The sequence below is a fragment of the Sciurus carolinensis genome, chromosome 6 (genome assembly GCF_902686445.1).
Source record: "Sciurus carolinensis chromosome 6, mSciCar1.2, whole genome shotgun sequence".
NCBI lineage: Eukaryota > Metazoa > Chordata > Mammalia > Rodentia > Sciuridae > Sciurus > Sciurus carolinensis.
This window is the reverse complement of record NC_062218.1, coordinates 45,698,969-45,713,376: the sequence shown is the minus strand read 5'-3', so window position 1 is coordinate 45,713,376 and position 14,408 is coordinate 45,698,969. Positions and strand designations below refer to the sequence as shown.

The 14,408-nt window shown below is 34.3% G+C and overlaps 1 protein-coding gene across 1 annotated transcript in view; it reads right to left on the bottom strand.

The window, feature by feature from the left end:
• Window positions 1–1,519: 1,519 nt before the first annotated feature.
• Window positions 1,520–14,408, bottom strand: part of Map3k1 (mitogen-activated protein kinase kinase kinase 1) — a 70,975-nt gene continuing 58,086 nt past the window's right edge. The window contains 13 exon segments of the mRNA XM_047555677.1: window positions 1,520–1,548; window positions 1,551–1,668; window positions 3,778–3,909; window positions 4,595–4,737; window positions 6,697–6,828; window positions 8,390–8,552; window positions 9,297–9,449; window positions 9,808–9,937; window positions 9,939–11,090; window positions 11,407–11,461; window positions 11,464–11,595; window positions 11,884–11,975; window positions 13,938–14,059. Of these exon segments, the coding sequence (XP_047411633.1) occupies window positions 1,520–1,548; window positions 1,551–1,668; window positions 3,778–3,909; window positions 4,595–4,737; window positions 6,697–6,828; window positions 8,390–8,552; window positions 9,297–9,449; window positions 9,808–9,937; window positions 9,939–11,090; window positions 11,407–11,461; window positions 11,464–11,595; window positions 11,884–11,975; window positions 13,938–14,059 (2,553 nt within the window).

Genomic DNA, 14,408 nt, shown 5'->3' with positions numbered 1-14,408 from the left:
AATTATAGCAATATATCCTTGTAAACTTATCTTGTAACTTATTTTACTTCCAATTCGTGTTGTACATTCTAAATGTACTCTATATAGCTTATTAGTTTATCCTGAGTCTTTGAGATTTACCAATTCTATTCACACTGGCTTCTGAAGAGTTAAAACTTAACATCTCAAAGTTGTATTTAATAGTTAATCAGTACTTGATTTAAAGACTCACACACATGAAAGGATAAAAGAGCTACCATTTTCCTTCAGAATTCCATGCATCTGAATTCAATTCCAGATTAAAACCATTAAATAACTGTGCAAAATCCAAGGAATTATTGTGTAAATGAAATTCAATTTTGCTTTTTTTCCTGCACATTTTTTTAAGTTCAAAGCAAATTTGTTTAAAAAATTACTGATTGACAGTTTAGTAATTCAATTACTTTTTCTTTATCAGCTAGGCCTAGTTTAAAGAGATGATGCATGGTGAAAGAAAATAGCAGTTACATTTTATAATCAATGGTAATGGTGAATGACAGATTGTTACATATAGAATGAGACTTACATGGTGTGAAGTTTCCTACAGTTTAGCAAAAGAAACCGAAACACTAAATAAATTCAAATAAATTTCAAGGTAATCCTGTTCTTGGTTGTGAGTTGAACAGCTGATTTTGTTAAATTATATTTAACCTGCACAGTAAAAGCAGTGACTGACTCAATATAGGCAGTACTTTATTATATTCCAATTAAAAAAAATTAAATCTGTGTTTAAAAACTCTTGCAATAGCAAGATATTTAAAAAATTCTAGTTCACACTTAGTTCTTTTTTTTTTTTTTCTGCTTTGAAAAGATCACCTTTTCCCTGAATAGTAAACAAAAATGAAGGTGAAATGAAAATACAGAACCATAATTTCTAAAAACGAAATGAATGGGCCAACAGTAAAATGCACATGAACCACAATTGCCCAGGCATTAAAAAAAAAAAAAAAGAAAAAAAAAGTCAACTGTGGGTCAAGAAGATATCAACTTTTAAAAATTATGTATTTACTGCTACCATAAAAGAGGCAGATTCTGATTTTTATAGCCAGTGACCAAAAACAAAACAAAAAACAAAACAAAACAAAAAAAAAAACGGAATCGTAGAATCCCCTGCTTGTGATCACTATATGAAATGGAAGAATAACTGAAACATTAAAATAGATCCTGAGCCCCTCAGCTGCTAATATTGCTGAAAAAGTGCTCCAAAAAAGTAAAATTATGCTTCTGTTTAGTCATGCAAACTTCGCTGCTTTCCTGTTCACCTAGGGCCAGTTCGTTGAAAGGCACGGTTTACAGTTTCTGCACAAGTTGTGACTTTTGCATATTGAGCTTAGGTACAGATCATGATTTGTCAATCACATACTTAGGTAAGGGTTCCCCACTGGCCTCATTCATAGGTACAGTGGCATGAAGGCCAGCAGAATACCAACGTGGTTCCCCACGGAAGTTTTTTTTTCTTGTTGAGCATCCTGTCTCTATCATAGTTTATCTGTATAATTGACTACCACGTAGTACGGAAGACTGGATGCTCAGTAGCTCTCTTGATGGAGGTCTGTCCTGAGGTTGAAGTTCTAGACAACGAAGAGCCACATCACGTAAGCCAGGAGACAGATGTGAAGGGATTGACGGAGCAGTAGTTGCACTAGCAATCTGCAAGAAAAAAAAGCCACAACATTGGAATTTTCCACATGTGCACTTCGGATATAGAAAAACACATGAGTGTATTTCAAAATCTCTACCTTACATGCCTGTGCACTGCATTAATTTTTATCTTCAATAATGGACACACCTTAATTCTTAGTATCAAACGCCATGAAGGACTAATTTTTTGATAAACAGGTTAAGAATGAATCTAAATAATTTAAACCTACCTACTTACTTCTAATCATAAGAAAACTCTCCCTTTTCCCACCCTAGTAAGTGAATGCTTTGGATTAAAAAATGCAGATATATAAAGAAAAATTCTGAAGGCCTATGATCTCATACCAAGATACACTTGATTCATACAAATACATCTTAAATACCAGAAACATAAAAATAAAAACCAAAAAATGACATCCATTCTCCCTCTTTCCAAATGTACTCATTCACTTATTTCTTCTATTTCCTTCACGAAGGAAAAAAATGGCAATACCTTCATACCTTTGATTTTCTTTATAAAAGAAAAGGCATTGCTTCATACATTCTGCTCATCTCACTTATTACTATATCTCACAGCACTTTCTAAATCAACACCACTAACTTTACTCTTAGATTTTGTACAGTTTTACAGTGTGTATATAATTTAACTACTTTCTTACTGTTGGGCACTTCCATTAGTTCAGGTTTTAGGTACTACAATCAATTGTGCAATGGATAATCCTGAACTTGGCAACTTTCTATGGGTAAATTTAAGAGTAAATTCTTAACAATGGGCATAGCTGAGTCAAAGAATAAGTGCATTTAAAATTTTGGCAGATACTGCCAAATCACACTCTAAAAAAAGGTGCTATAGCAACTTAAATTAGCATAAATAGGGTATAAAAGTATTTGAAAAAGCTGATTCTCTACTTATTTGTGGCTTCCATTGATCTCCAAGTATCTACTGGGAGTTAAGGAAACTGAAAATGTTATAGTATAATTCTCTTTAAACTCTACCTATGAGGCAGAATGCAATGAAATCTGTTATAATACTAACTATGCCCATTTAAAACCTCATTTCCATTTGTTTCTGGGATTTCAACAAAGCTCTAAAAATAACATCAAACTTCAAAATGACCCTAGTCATGAATATTTATTGAGTAACTTCTGTGTAAGACTCTGGAAGGGAAAAATGGATCAGACACAAACCAACTTGAGGAGTGTCAGTTTGAAACAGGTAAGACAAGAACACAGACAACCACGATACCAACACAGGAAGCATCAGCAACAGACAAATACGAAGTGCTCCGGGAGCCTGGAGAAGGAGCGGGGGGGGGTGGGGAGTGGGGTGTGTGTGTGTCTTAATGAGATCGGCATCTGAATCGCGACAGAGAAGGGACATGGGAAGAGTAAAAGAAAAGAGGAAGTGAGTGATACAAGACAAAGACTGTTAGAGAGGTGACTAAGCGCGAGAAGAACTGAAGGAAATTACGGCAAGTGAGGGGTGACTATGGGCCAAGTGCTTGACTAAGTCCCAGAGGTACTTCTGTTTGTCTTCACAGTAATGCCATGAAATAAGTCCTATTCCTGTATCCATCTGACAAAGAAGAAAACAAATGGTAGACACAAAAAGTGATTTTCCTGAAAGTAAGGGTTCGAAACCAGGTTGGTATGACTCCAAAGCCCATCTCGTGTCTACTCAAAAGCTAAAAGTCTCAACCAGTACACTAGTCTATGGTGGGAATGGAGATAGACTTGGGAGTTGTAAAAAGGTAGACAGGATTTGACAACTGATGTAGAGTGAAGTTTTTAAATACAGAAAACAGTAAATCAGATTTTAAAAAAAATTTGAATTGTGTAAAATACATGAAGAGCTTCAAGTTTTTAAAGTGACAGAAATATGTAGATATTTTGCCTGGGAGCAGTGAGTCAGTGTTTGCTAATTCAGTGTTCGTAGAGACTTTATATACCATAACTACCTGGAACAGTGGGATAAGTAGTTTAAAGTGACAATACTATCTAAATTTCTGGAGATAATAATGTATGTTATTTCGAGGAAGATATACCTTTATGTTAGACTGACAGGGAGAACCAATGAGAATTTAAGTCACAAAGAAGTCATTTTTATCTCACAATTACCTTAAATATCAAAGCAAGGTGATTGGAGTGTTTTTCTGCATTCCAGGGTGGTTTTGCACAAGCCATTTCTATAATAGCACAGCCAACACTCCATACATCACAGCTCCTACCATACTGCTGACCTCTCAGGACCTAAAAGAGAGCAGAGTTCATTTGGAAACATGACTCATTTAAAAAAGAGAAAACATTTTGTAGTTCTGGATTCTAAATTGTTACTTCAGAGCAAAAAATTGAACAATTAGCAATTTCCTAGACTGCTTGATGTGTCATTGATAAGCTTAATCTCTTATGTGGTACAGAAATAAACACCAAAGAATTCCAAGGCAGCCCCTGTGTTCTTAGTGAACTATGGGGCAAGCAGACAACAAATAATCACTGCCGACAAACGTGAAAGCTGTGAACCCCACAGGAGAGGCGGGGTTCAGTAGAGCAGTACTTCGGCGGTAAACTTCTGACAAGTTTCTTGTCAGAAGTTAACAGTAAACTGCTGCCTCTGTGGGCGCATGTCCCTAGGGAACAGATAATTTAAAAATATTTCTATTATGCACACTTTGGGTTTACTACAAAACAACTATGATAAACTGCCCCACAGTATTTTGTTAGAAATAGACTTGAAGCAAATCTATTAAAACTTATCTTTTGTAATTTTTTCAAGACATAGATGCAAAGGCTGGATTGAAATAAGGGTCTGAAATGTAGATATTATTAAAATCTCCTTTTAAGGGCCCTGGACTGGATACCACTGTGAAGTAATGTGGCATAATGCTGTCACACAGACCTCCAAAATATTTTCTTTCATCACAAAGCTACTTCTCACCTCAGGTGCCATAAATGCAATTGTCCCCAATAACTGTCCCTGAAACTCTCCTGCACCAGTTCCTTTTGAAGCCAACCTGGCTGCAGCTCCAAAATCTGCAATTCTGAGCCTCTGACCTGTGCTGTCGATTAGCAAATTGGCACCTGTTAAGAGAAACAGCAAATGACCTTGTATGTTAAAAACAAAAGTAAGGACAGATTTTGAAAACCCAGTAATAATTAAAAAGGACAATGACAAAAGAAAGGAGTGGACTACATGTCGGAGGTTAAGAAAAAGCTCCTCTCATCTCCCTTCACTTCATTTTTACACAGAGATCTCTCCAGTGTAAATGAAATCTAAAGTCTCAGAAGCAAAATTTGAAAAAAAAAATCTTAAGGAATACAGAGATGAAGGGCAGAGACTTGGTGATCCTTTCAAGAATAAGTTTATAAACCTTCAGTATAATGATTGCCAAGAAAACCTTTCTCCAAAATTCAAATGTTATTATAATTTACATTTTAAGACAAAATTTTGTGGAAACATACTGATCTAGACCAATTTAAACTTATACTCATTTCGTAATTATAGCTTAATAAAAATTTAATCTTTTTTTTTGTTTTTTTTCCCTCTAGTTTCAGAATATGAGAGAAAACACACAACACTTGTCCTTCCATGTTTGGCTTATTTTGCTTAACCTAATGCTCTCTAGTTCTATCCATTTTCCTGCAAATGACTTAATTTTGTTCTTCCTGGCTGAACAAAACTTCCTGCTGTACATACACACACCACATTTTCTTCATCCATTCATCTGTTGATGACATGTAGGCAGATTCCATAACTTGGCTATTGTGAACTGTGCTGCCATAAACATGGGTATGCCTATATCTCTATATCTCTGTAGACTTTAATGCTTTTGCATAAATACTGAGGAGTGGTAATAGCTAGGTCATCTGGTGGTTCCATTCCTATTCTTTTGAGGAATCTCCATACTGATTTCCATAGTGGCTATATATTCCTGCCAATGGTGTATGAGTTCCTTCTTCAGTGCACCCTCGTCAGCATTTGTTATCTATATTCTTGATGTCTGCCATTCTAACTGGAGTGAGAAGAAATCTCAGTGTAGTTTTTTTTTTTTTTTTTTTTTTGTAGTGCTGGGGTTTGAACCCAGGGCCTTGTGCTTGCAAGGCAAGCACTCTACTGACTGAGCTATATCCCCAGCCCCTCTCAGTGTAGTTTTGATTTGTATTTCCCTGATGGCTAAAGATGTCAAACATTTTTTCAGATAACTGTAAGCCATTTGTATTTCTTCTTTTGAGAAGTGTCTGTTTAGTTCACTTTCCCATTTAGTGAATGGATTATTAAGGGGTTCTGGGGTTTTTTGAGGTCTTACTGGATATTAAACTATTGGAAGAGTAACTGGCAAGGATATTTTTCCTATTCTGTAGGTTCTCTTTTCACAGTGTTGTTTCCTTTGCTGTGCAAAAACTTTTAAATCTGATGCTACCTCACGTTCTGAGTTTTGGTATTATTTCCTGAACTACATGAGTCTTACTGAGGAAGTTGCTACCTATGCCTCTATGTTGGAGTATTTCTGTTAGGTTTTTTGTTCGTTTGTTTTTGTTTTTTATCAGTTGAAAAGTTTCTGGTCTTATTCCTAAAAATTAATCTTATAACACTCCTAGAATGCCCTATGGGAAGTACTAAAGAGCCTCATGATGAAATACCAAAGTTTTCCTTTATAAAAATAAATTGAACCACAAAAGATTTGAAATAATATTTCTTAATAGAAGTTTATGATCTACCAATTATTTTGAATAAAACTAGGAAAAGAAACTTCCTGGGAGGTAGCACACCATGAAGCCAACAAAACAAGAGAAGAACTGGATTCTATACTTTCTGCTATTAGCAGTAAAACTGTGAAAAAGCCACAGCCTTTCTTGTACTGACTTTTCTATAAAATGAGATGCAGATCAGAGGACCTTTAAGGCTCCTTTCAGTTCTAGTATTCTAATAATCTAAGTTATTCAGAGTTAGAGACTTAAGTTAGAAACCATCAGCAAATGTCCAAGTTTTAAAATGACATTTATTTTCTTATTGTTAGTGGAAAATTAAAGAATTCTTACCTTTGACATCTCTGTGAATGATCTGGTTTTCATGGAGGTAAGAAAGGCCACGAAGTAACTGTTCAGTATAGTTAATAACTACTGATTCCTTGAAGGCTCCATATTTACTCAGCAGATGAGCCACAGATCCTCCTGTAAGACAAACACAAAATAGTAATGATTATCATAAACTTAGGCCAAAATTAAAATTGCTTATTACACTTTGTTTTCTTAAGCTTGGAAGGCAAGAACTCATATTCTCATTTGAAATGTTCAATTTATACCCTATTATCAGAAGTGAAACTGACAAAACAAAAATAAAACAAAACAAAAAAACCAAAGTGAAACTGCCTTCCTAGATCATTTCAAAAATCTCTTACTTCAATTTTTATAGAATCCCCATGAAGCTAGTTTACTGGAAGGCCAAGATTTTAGAAAGCTTTAGAAGTTAATTTTGAATGGAACTATTTCTAAAATATACAGTTCACTCTTCTGTCTTTTCAATCAAAATACACAAATGCCTTTATTACTGACTTAAGTAAACAATGCTAACACATGTTATTTAGCAGAAGGTAAAGAGACCGGAGGGAGAAGTCAAAGGGCCAGAATTAGGATTCATATCCTACCACTTATTAGCTCTGACCTGAAACAAGTCATAAACCTCAATGACCTCATTTGAAAGTATTTATTTAAAATATTATTGTTCTTCAAAATTAAAAGAAAAACAATTCTGAGAATTCTTGACTAAAGTATTATAAATCTATCAAATATCATCTATTTCAATATATTCAAAAATCTTTATGCTGCCATAAATGCTATGGATACGTAAGTATCCATGTAAATGTATAACCTGCAATGCGGTAACATTAGAATAAATTAAAATACATAACAAAAATAACTAGACGATATAACTAAAATAAAAACGTAATGTCTTTATTCTGAGATAAGTCTAAAATGTCTACATGTCTACATATTATCTTTAATTCTGCTTACAGATTAAGAAGACTCCAAAATTTGTACAAAGAAAGCATATAAGATGGTGAAATAATTATGTTTAACTTAAAAAGTAAATCAGAGATAAATGTAATAGATGCTTTCAAAAGTTGAAGAGATGTCATATAAAACAAATATTCAACTTATCTACTCTGTACATCCTTAGGAAGATCAACAACAGATATGTATCTAAATGATGGATAAACTAAAATGCATTCTTAAAACACAAGCAAATCTAAAAAATTAACAATCTAGTCACTATCTTTAATCACTTATTTTATTGTATACCTTTATAAGAGAAAATAAAATTCAATCTTTTTTCAAGATGACAAGGTTCAACTAGTTTACCTGTAGTAATTTTTTTCAAGCTATAACTTCATTTTTTACTATGTGGAAATACTTAAATCTGTTTAATTAATGATGGCCACCCAGAAAAATATGAATCATACATACAAGTTTAAAAAAATAATGATTCTTATAAACCAATACTATATAATCACCTAAAAACACTGATAAAATTTTAAAGATAGAGGTAGTATTTTATTATAATTAAAATAAAAGATAAAACAAAGTAGTTGTATTTTATATTAGTATGTTATTATTGATGTGCTCTTAGAAACCCGAACTATTTTAAAAGTAAGTGTTCATTAACTCTGTTTTCCCTAAATAGCAGAAATTTAAGTCCATGCACTATTACTCATAATTCAATACATGAACAAACCTGCCATCCATTCAATGAAGAGATTGTAATTGCTCTTCTCACATGTGGCTCCTAACATCCTAATGATGTTTGGATGATTCAGATGGCTCATCATTCTTATCTCTTCTCTTAATGCTTCAACCACTTCTTCTTGCTCAGAAGATGTGTTTCTGACATATGTCACCTGTTTCAAACAAGTTCACAAAGATATAAATTCCAGTGTTTCTTTTTAGTTTGAATAACCTGATTTAAAATGGACAAATCCAAATTAGCTTATACATTAACAGCAGATGGCATCTGTTCTCATGAGTGCAGTGTACTTTATTTTAAAAAAAGCCAAGTCACATTGTTTTAGAAAATAAGAATGCAGCATAAGCAGCAATGAAATATCAGAAAAATAAAAACCAAAAACAAACCCAAAAAACAAAACTAAAACCAAAAACCAAACTGGGATATAATCAAGATACTGACTGTTTAAAGACAGAGTTAAAATGAGAAAAGCTTGATCATGGAAGAACAGCAGTATGATTTAAAAATGAAAGCATTATTTTTTTCACATCCCGGTAAGTATGATCATTATAAAAAGTAACCCACAGAAACCTAGGCAGCATTACACCAGTATACTGCCAAAGGAATATGAAACCATACTTCTACTAACCATGAAAGGCAAAAGCAAATTTAAAAAAACCCAAACATCCATAAGGCCTATCTTGCTATTGTATCTTACAATAACCATGCTTCAACGTTTAATAAAGAATTCATGAGTCTGTGGTGCTTTGGTAACATCTACTTTAAAACTTATGTTTCTCAAAGCTTAAAGTGCTAAAGTATATGAAAGCATGGTTACATATGTCCTTTATTCTTTTCACTTGCCCATGGTTCATTTTATATTTGAATAATTTCACTTATGTGTTCACTAGATATTTACCTGTTTAACAGCCATTAAAGTTCCAGTACCCACATCTTGTGCCTGATAACAAGAAGAAAATGCTCCAAGGCCTATCTGCTGACCTTTCAGCCATTCAGTGTCTTCTCTGTAAGGTTGTTTTGCTTTGGTATGTCCTGGTAGAGTCTCTGGTGTCTACATATTAAATGAAAGCAATCTTTTTACTGTTAAATTAAAAGAGCAAGATTGTGTAAAATTAGCCTGACAAAATATTATTCTTGTTAAGTCTGGTTTCCCAAACACCTATAAACTTCATCTCTGAATGGACAATGCTGGCAAACAATTTTAATGCAGAAGGGATTACCATTACAGAATCAGAAAGAAGTGTTTCTGACATAGGCCAGAACTATTGCTGTTTAAATGATGTAGATGTTATTATACTTAATATCTGTCTGTGAACAACCTGTTTGTGATGATAAAAGCAAGTATCTCTGAACTAGATTTATTTTAGCATGCTCCAAGGAAACTCAACCTCTTAAAAGATTATACTTACATCCTGTTGAATAATGATAATATCTTCTCCATTTTCAACCTGTAGTTGAGGAACTATGGGGAGGGCATCCTGAGACGCTGACATTGCCATGGCAATTGCTAAAGCTTCTTCTTCTTCAGCTTCCATTTTTCTTTGCATTTTGATTATGATTCACATCATCTTTGTAGGTATCATCATTTTCAGACTTCTCAGGAGAGAGGACAGCAACTTCTGACTTAAAAGTGACTGTTGTGTCACTTGAAGGCATAGATGCCTCAAGAAGGTCCTCAATACTGGAATTGAGTTCTGTATTGACATCTAATCTGCATTTCTCCTCTACTGGTGTGAATACTGTCTCATCACTGGGAATAACAGCATTACTACTATTGCTGCCACTGCCAAAGTTGTCATCACATTTCGAAGTACTGTTTAAATCAAGTGTCATGCTGTTTTTTGAGACATCACCCTGTTTACTTGTATTACCAGGGGTGGGTCGAGATGGCTTTGGCCTGTGTATGTTACTGGAGGGTAAGGGTCTTGACTGAGTAAAGATTGGAGAAAGTTTATCTGAGTCTTTGTTTTCCGAACAGTTTCTCTGGAATTGTAGAGAAAACTTGCGTTGTGTTTGAGGAGATGCAGAAGGTATTTTGCAGGGAACAAATCCCTGAGGTCTATGCTTAGAGGCATCTGTTACAGAGCCCGCTGGTACAGATGGGGCAGATGAAGAAGGGGTCGATGAGCCTGGGAATATTAATTGGGAATGATGAGATAAAGGAGAGGAGTTCAAACACTGACTGTGGGGTCTGCCTTTTGTTTGAACCATTGGCTTTGGTTGCTCCATTGTTGTTGCTGAACTATGAAGTCCTACTGAAATGCTGGCCAGTCTGTCAGAAATGTCCTCTGAACTGGCACTCAATTTTGTAGCACATAATCCTTTTCCAGTTTTCTCTAAATGGACTGTGCGCTCAAGGGAACTGTTCTCTGTGGTTTCTGGATAGCTGTTAGAGGCAGATGCCTGCAAAAAACTGTCCTGTGGACCATCCAAGGTGTCCTCTATGCCCAGCTGGATGGCCTCAGCAATTTCCACCTCATCAGCAATAGCCATCAAACGACGACGCATCCTGGTGAAGTGAGTGGAGCTGGAAACACTCAGCATTTCTAACAGCTCTGAAAACACGTGGGGTACTGCAGTGACCATTCTTGCAGAACTCAAATATATCCTTCGAGAGAGTTTACCAACCATTGAGTGGGAATTATCAATGGACTGCAAGGCAAAGGTTAAGAGGGACAGCAGCTTCTTGTACCTGAAAGGAAAAAAGAAAACAGAACGAAACATATTCAATTACTAGACAAGTTCAAATGACTATAAAGGTATACAAATTTGAAAAAGGTAATTTATAGATTGTAAACTTCAAAAGTAATTTTGATACAAGGGATCTTTAACTTTTTAATTAAATAGCTTAGACATCAGGGTTCTATGCCAGGCAAATATTAAGGTACGAGTAATTATTTATGTTTTTTAATTTCTAAGTTTTTCATAAACATAAAATATATTATTCTTGGGGAGAATGTAGGGTAGGTAGGAAGAGTAAAGTAATATATTTGCAGAAGAAAAATCACCTGATTTCAACAGGCTCAGTTTGTGAAACATCAGTACTGACAATATGAGGATAAATTCAGCAGGAAATTCTAACAACAGTCTATCAATGAGACAAAGGCGGCCCAGGAGCTCCTGCCAGTTGTTTGATTCAGTTTGGTTTCCAAGAATACAATTTAAGACATAATCAACACCACCAATACCAATGGATCCTACAAAAGGAAAGTAAAAATAAAATGACTTAAAAATAGTGATATGAAAATCTAAAACAAAATTAAACAAGGCTTAAATGGTGTGAGGCCAATGAGAATACCCTGGATTATATTAGTTTTAAGAATTTCTTAGATAAACTTGTATTTCTAACCTTAGCTGGGTGAATCAATTTACAAAATTACTTCAAAATCCTGTAATCGACCCAGGGAAGACTAGCTAGATTAAGGAAAATGATAAAACATGTTGAATTAATTTTAAGTAAAAAAAATAAGTAATAAAGTTATTACCAGCTTTAAGTATTTCTCTACCAACTGCCAACTCTCCTGCTTGACCTTTACACAATTCCAACAGTGTTGATATGGACAACTGACTTGTACGGCTAAAAATGAAAGGAAAGCAACATAAATTCTGTATCTATGACAAAATATATATCAATATCAGAGCAGTAATGTAAAGTTTTGTGATAAGCAGCAAAACAATGCTTTTCAGGAGTGTTTACTTTTCCATCACTAAAACCACATTAACAATGATACTATAAGTGTTTACTTTTCCATCACTAAAACCATATTAACAATGATACTATAAGTAATAATATTTATTAGTAGGTCTAATTCATAAATTTGACTTATCATGAACATGAAGCACAGAATCTTCAGTACTGGCTCTTAGACAGCAACTATTTAAATATCAAATCAGATAAAAGGTTTATTTTCATATATTATCTTTTTAAAATAAAACAAATGCAAATTCTGATTTTTTTATCTTTGAACTTTCATTAAGGAATTTTTAAAATTAAAAACAAAACCTTGCCATCCCTTATGTTCTCCAGATTGATTTCCAAATATCATAAAATCCTTTTACAATATTTCTTATAGTTTCAATTATTCCAATTCACCAAGTAAACGACCTGACTTAAGAATTTCAGAAAGTGGGCGACAAATGCCACAAAAACATTCTCAGAAAATTACCTATTCTAACATTGAAAACTGACATGATTTTTCCTATGCATTTTCAAATTACTGGTTCATTTGCCAATGTTTTACAGATATTACAATGTTTTCCCCAAGCAACTACAAAACCTCTAATACTTTCAATCTGGAGACTTATGTGAGAAAACAATGGAGACTTCATGGGATAAGAAACTAGTCACAGCTAGCTAGTTCATTTTTTTTGTCATGTATACATGTATGGTGCTGGGGATTGAACCCAGGGCCCTGTTGCATGCTAAACAAACACTCTACTGCTGAATTACATCCCCAGCCCTAGGTACTTAGTTTTTGAGGCCCGCTGCAGACTAATTCATATAATTTTGGGAGAAAGACAAAGATTGGATTGACAGAGCTCTGAGTGCAACGAAAGAAGCAAAACAAGGGAGATTCAACATTTCTTGCAATTCAAGATCTGCTGGGATGTAAAGAGAGGAACAGATAATCATGTACTATAGCGATGTTTATTAAATGAAAGTGATCTTTTCCTACTATTTTATGGAAGGGGAAGACAGAACCACTGATCTGAAAAAGCATGGTTTATATGCATTTTACTATACCAAACTTTGTGATTTTCTACTTCATATTTTTCTCCCCAGTTCGGATTATTCTCATTTATTGTCGATATTTAAGAACATTGCAGGAGGATATAAAATTTAAAAAACGAAACCATCATAATTAGAGTAAAATTCCATTACAATGAAAATAATGGAATGAGTTCTTTTCTGATTATGAAAAGAGGGTGTGAGTAGGTATAAAGATGTTATTGGTGCCTATCTTGTGTAACTCTTTCTCTAAAATGAGATTACACTGTATGCATACATGTGTCAGCTATTGTTCTTATCACTGGACTTCAGATTAAGAAGTTATTTAAGAGAAGCAATCACAATAAAATTTGTGCAGGTCCATGCAGTTTGTTATTCTAGCTTTACTTGTTATTAGTTCTTTTTGCTAGACCTTAAGTCTTACATTTCTAAATTTTAATTTCAAATCTTATATTAGAAAATAATATTCGAAGACTCACTTAACAAATATGCATCAAATATTCTATTAGGTGTGAGGCTTGATGTTAGAAACTTTTTTTCAGCTTGTTTTTTTTTTTTGGTACCAGGGATTGAACCCAGGGGCACTTAATCACTGAGTCACATCCCAAACCTTTTTATTTTAGTTTCTTATTTTGAGACAGGTTCTTGCTAAGTTGCTTGGGGCCTCTCTAAGTTGCTGAGGTCAATCTTGAACTTGTTATCCTCCTACCTCAGGTTCCCAACTCACTGGGATTACAGACATGTGCCACCCTGCCCAGCTTGAACTTTAAATACACAGTGGTTTGAAGTGGTTCATCAATAAGGTCTTACCTATTGGCATCTGCACACTTGACTAGAATGGTGTCTACAACTGGCCGGAGAAGTCTCTGAAGTTTGATTCTCTCTGCCAAACTGTGGCAAGGAGTATATACCAGCATGGCTCTCAAGGTTTTCTGGGGGATAAAAAACCCTGAAGGTCAGTTTAACTACATTTAAAAAGCATTAGAAACAATGATCTAATCTGAGACCATATGAAGAACCAAATAAATCATGATAGAAATGGATTATAACTCAAAGTGGTGTTAATAAAATGGTGTTTAAGAAAACTAATGATAGGTATTATCCATTCAACATTCTTAAAGTGTGCTAGGCATCATGGTTAGGTTTCTACATAACATTCCCTCCAAATCTAACAGTTAAGTATTTTCATTATTTACAGATGAGCACACTAAAGTTTAAGAGAGGTTAAATTTAAGAGAAGTTTAAATAATTTTACTAAAGTCATGCTGCTAGCAAATGGGA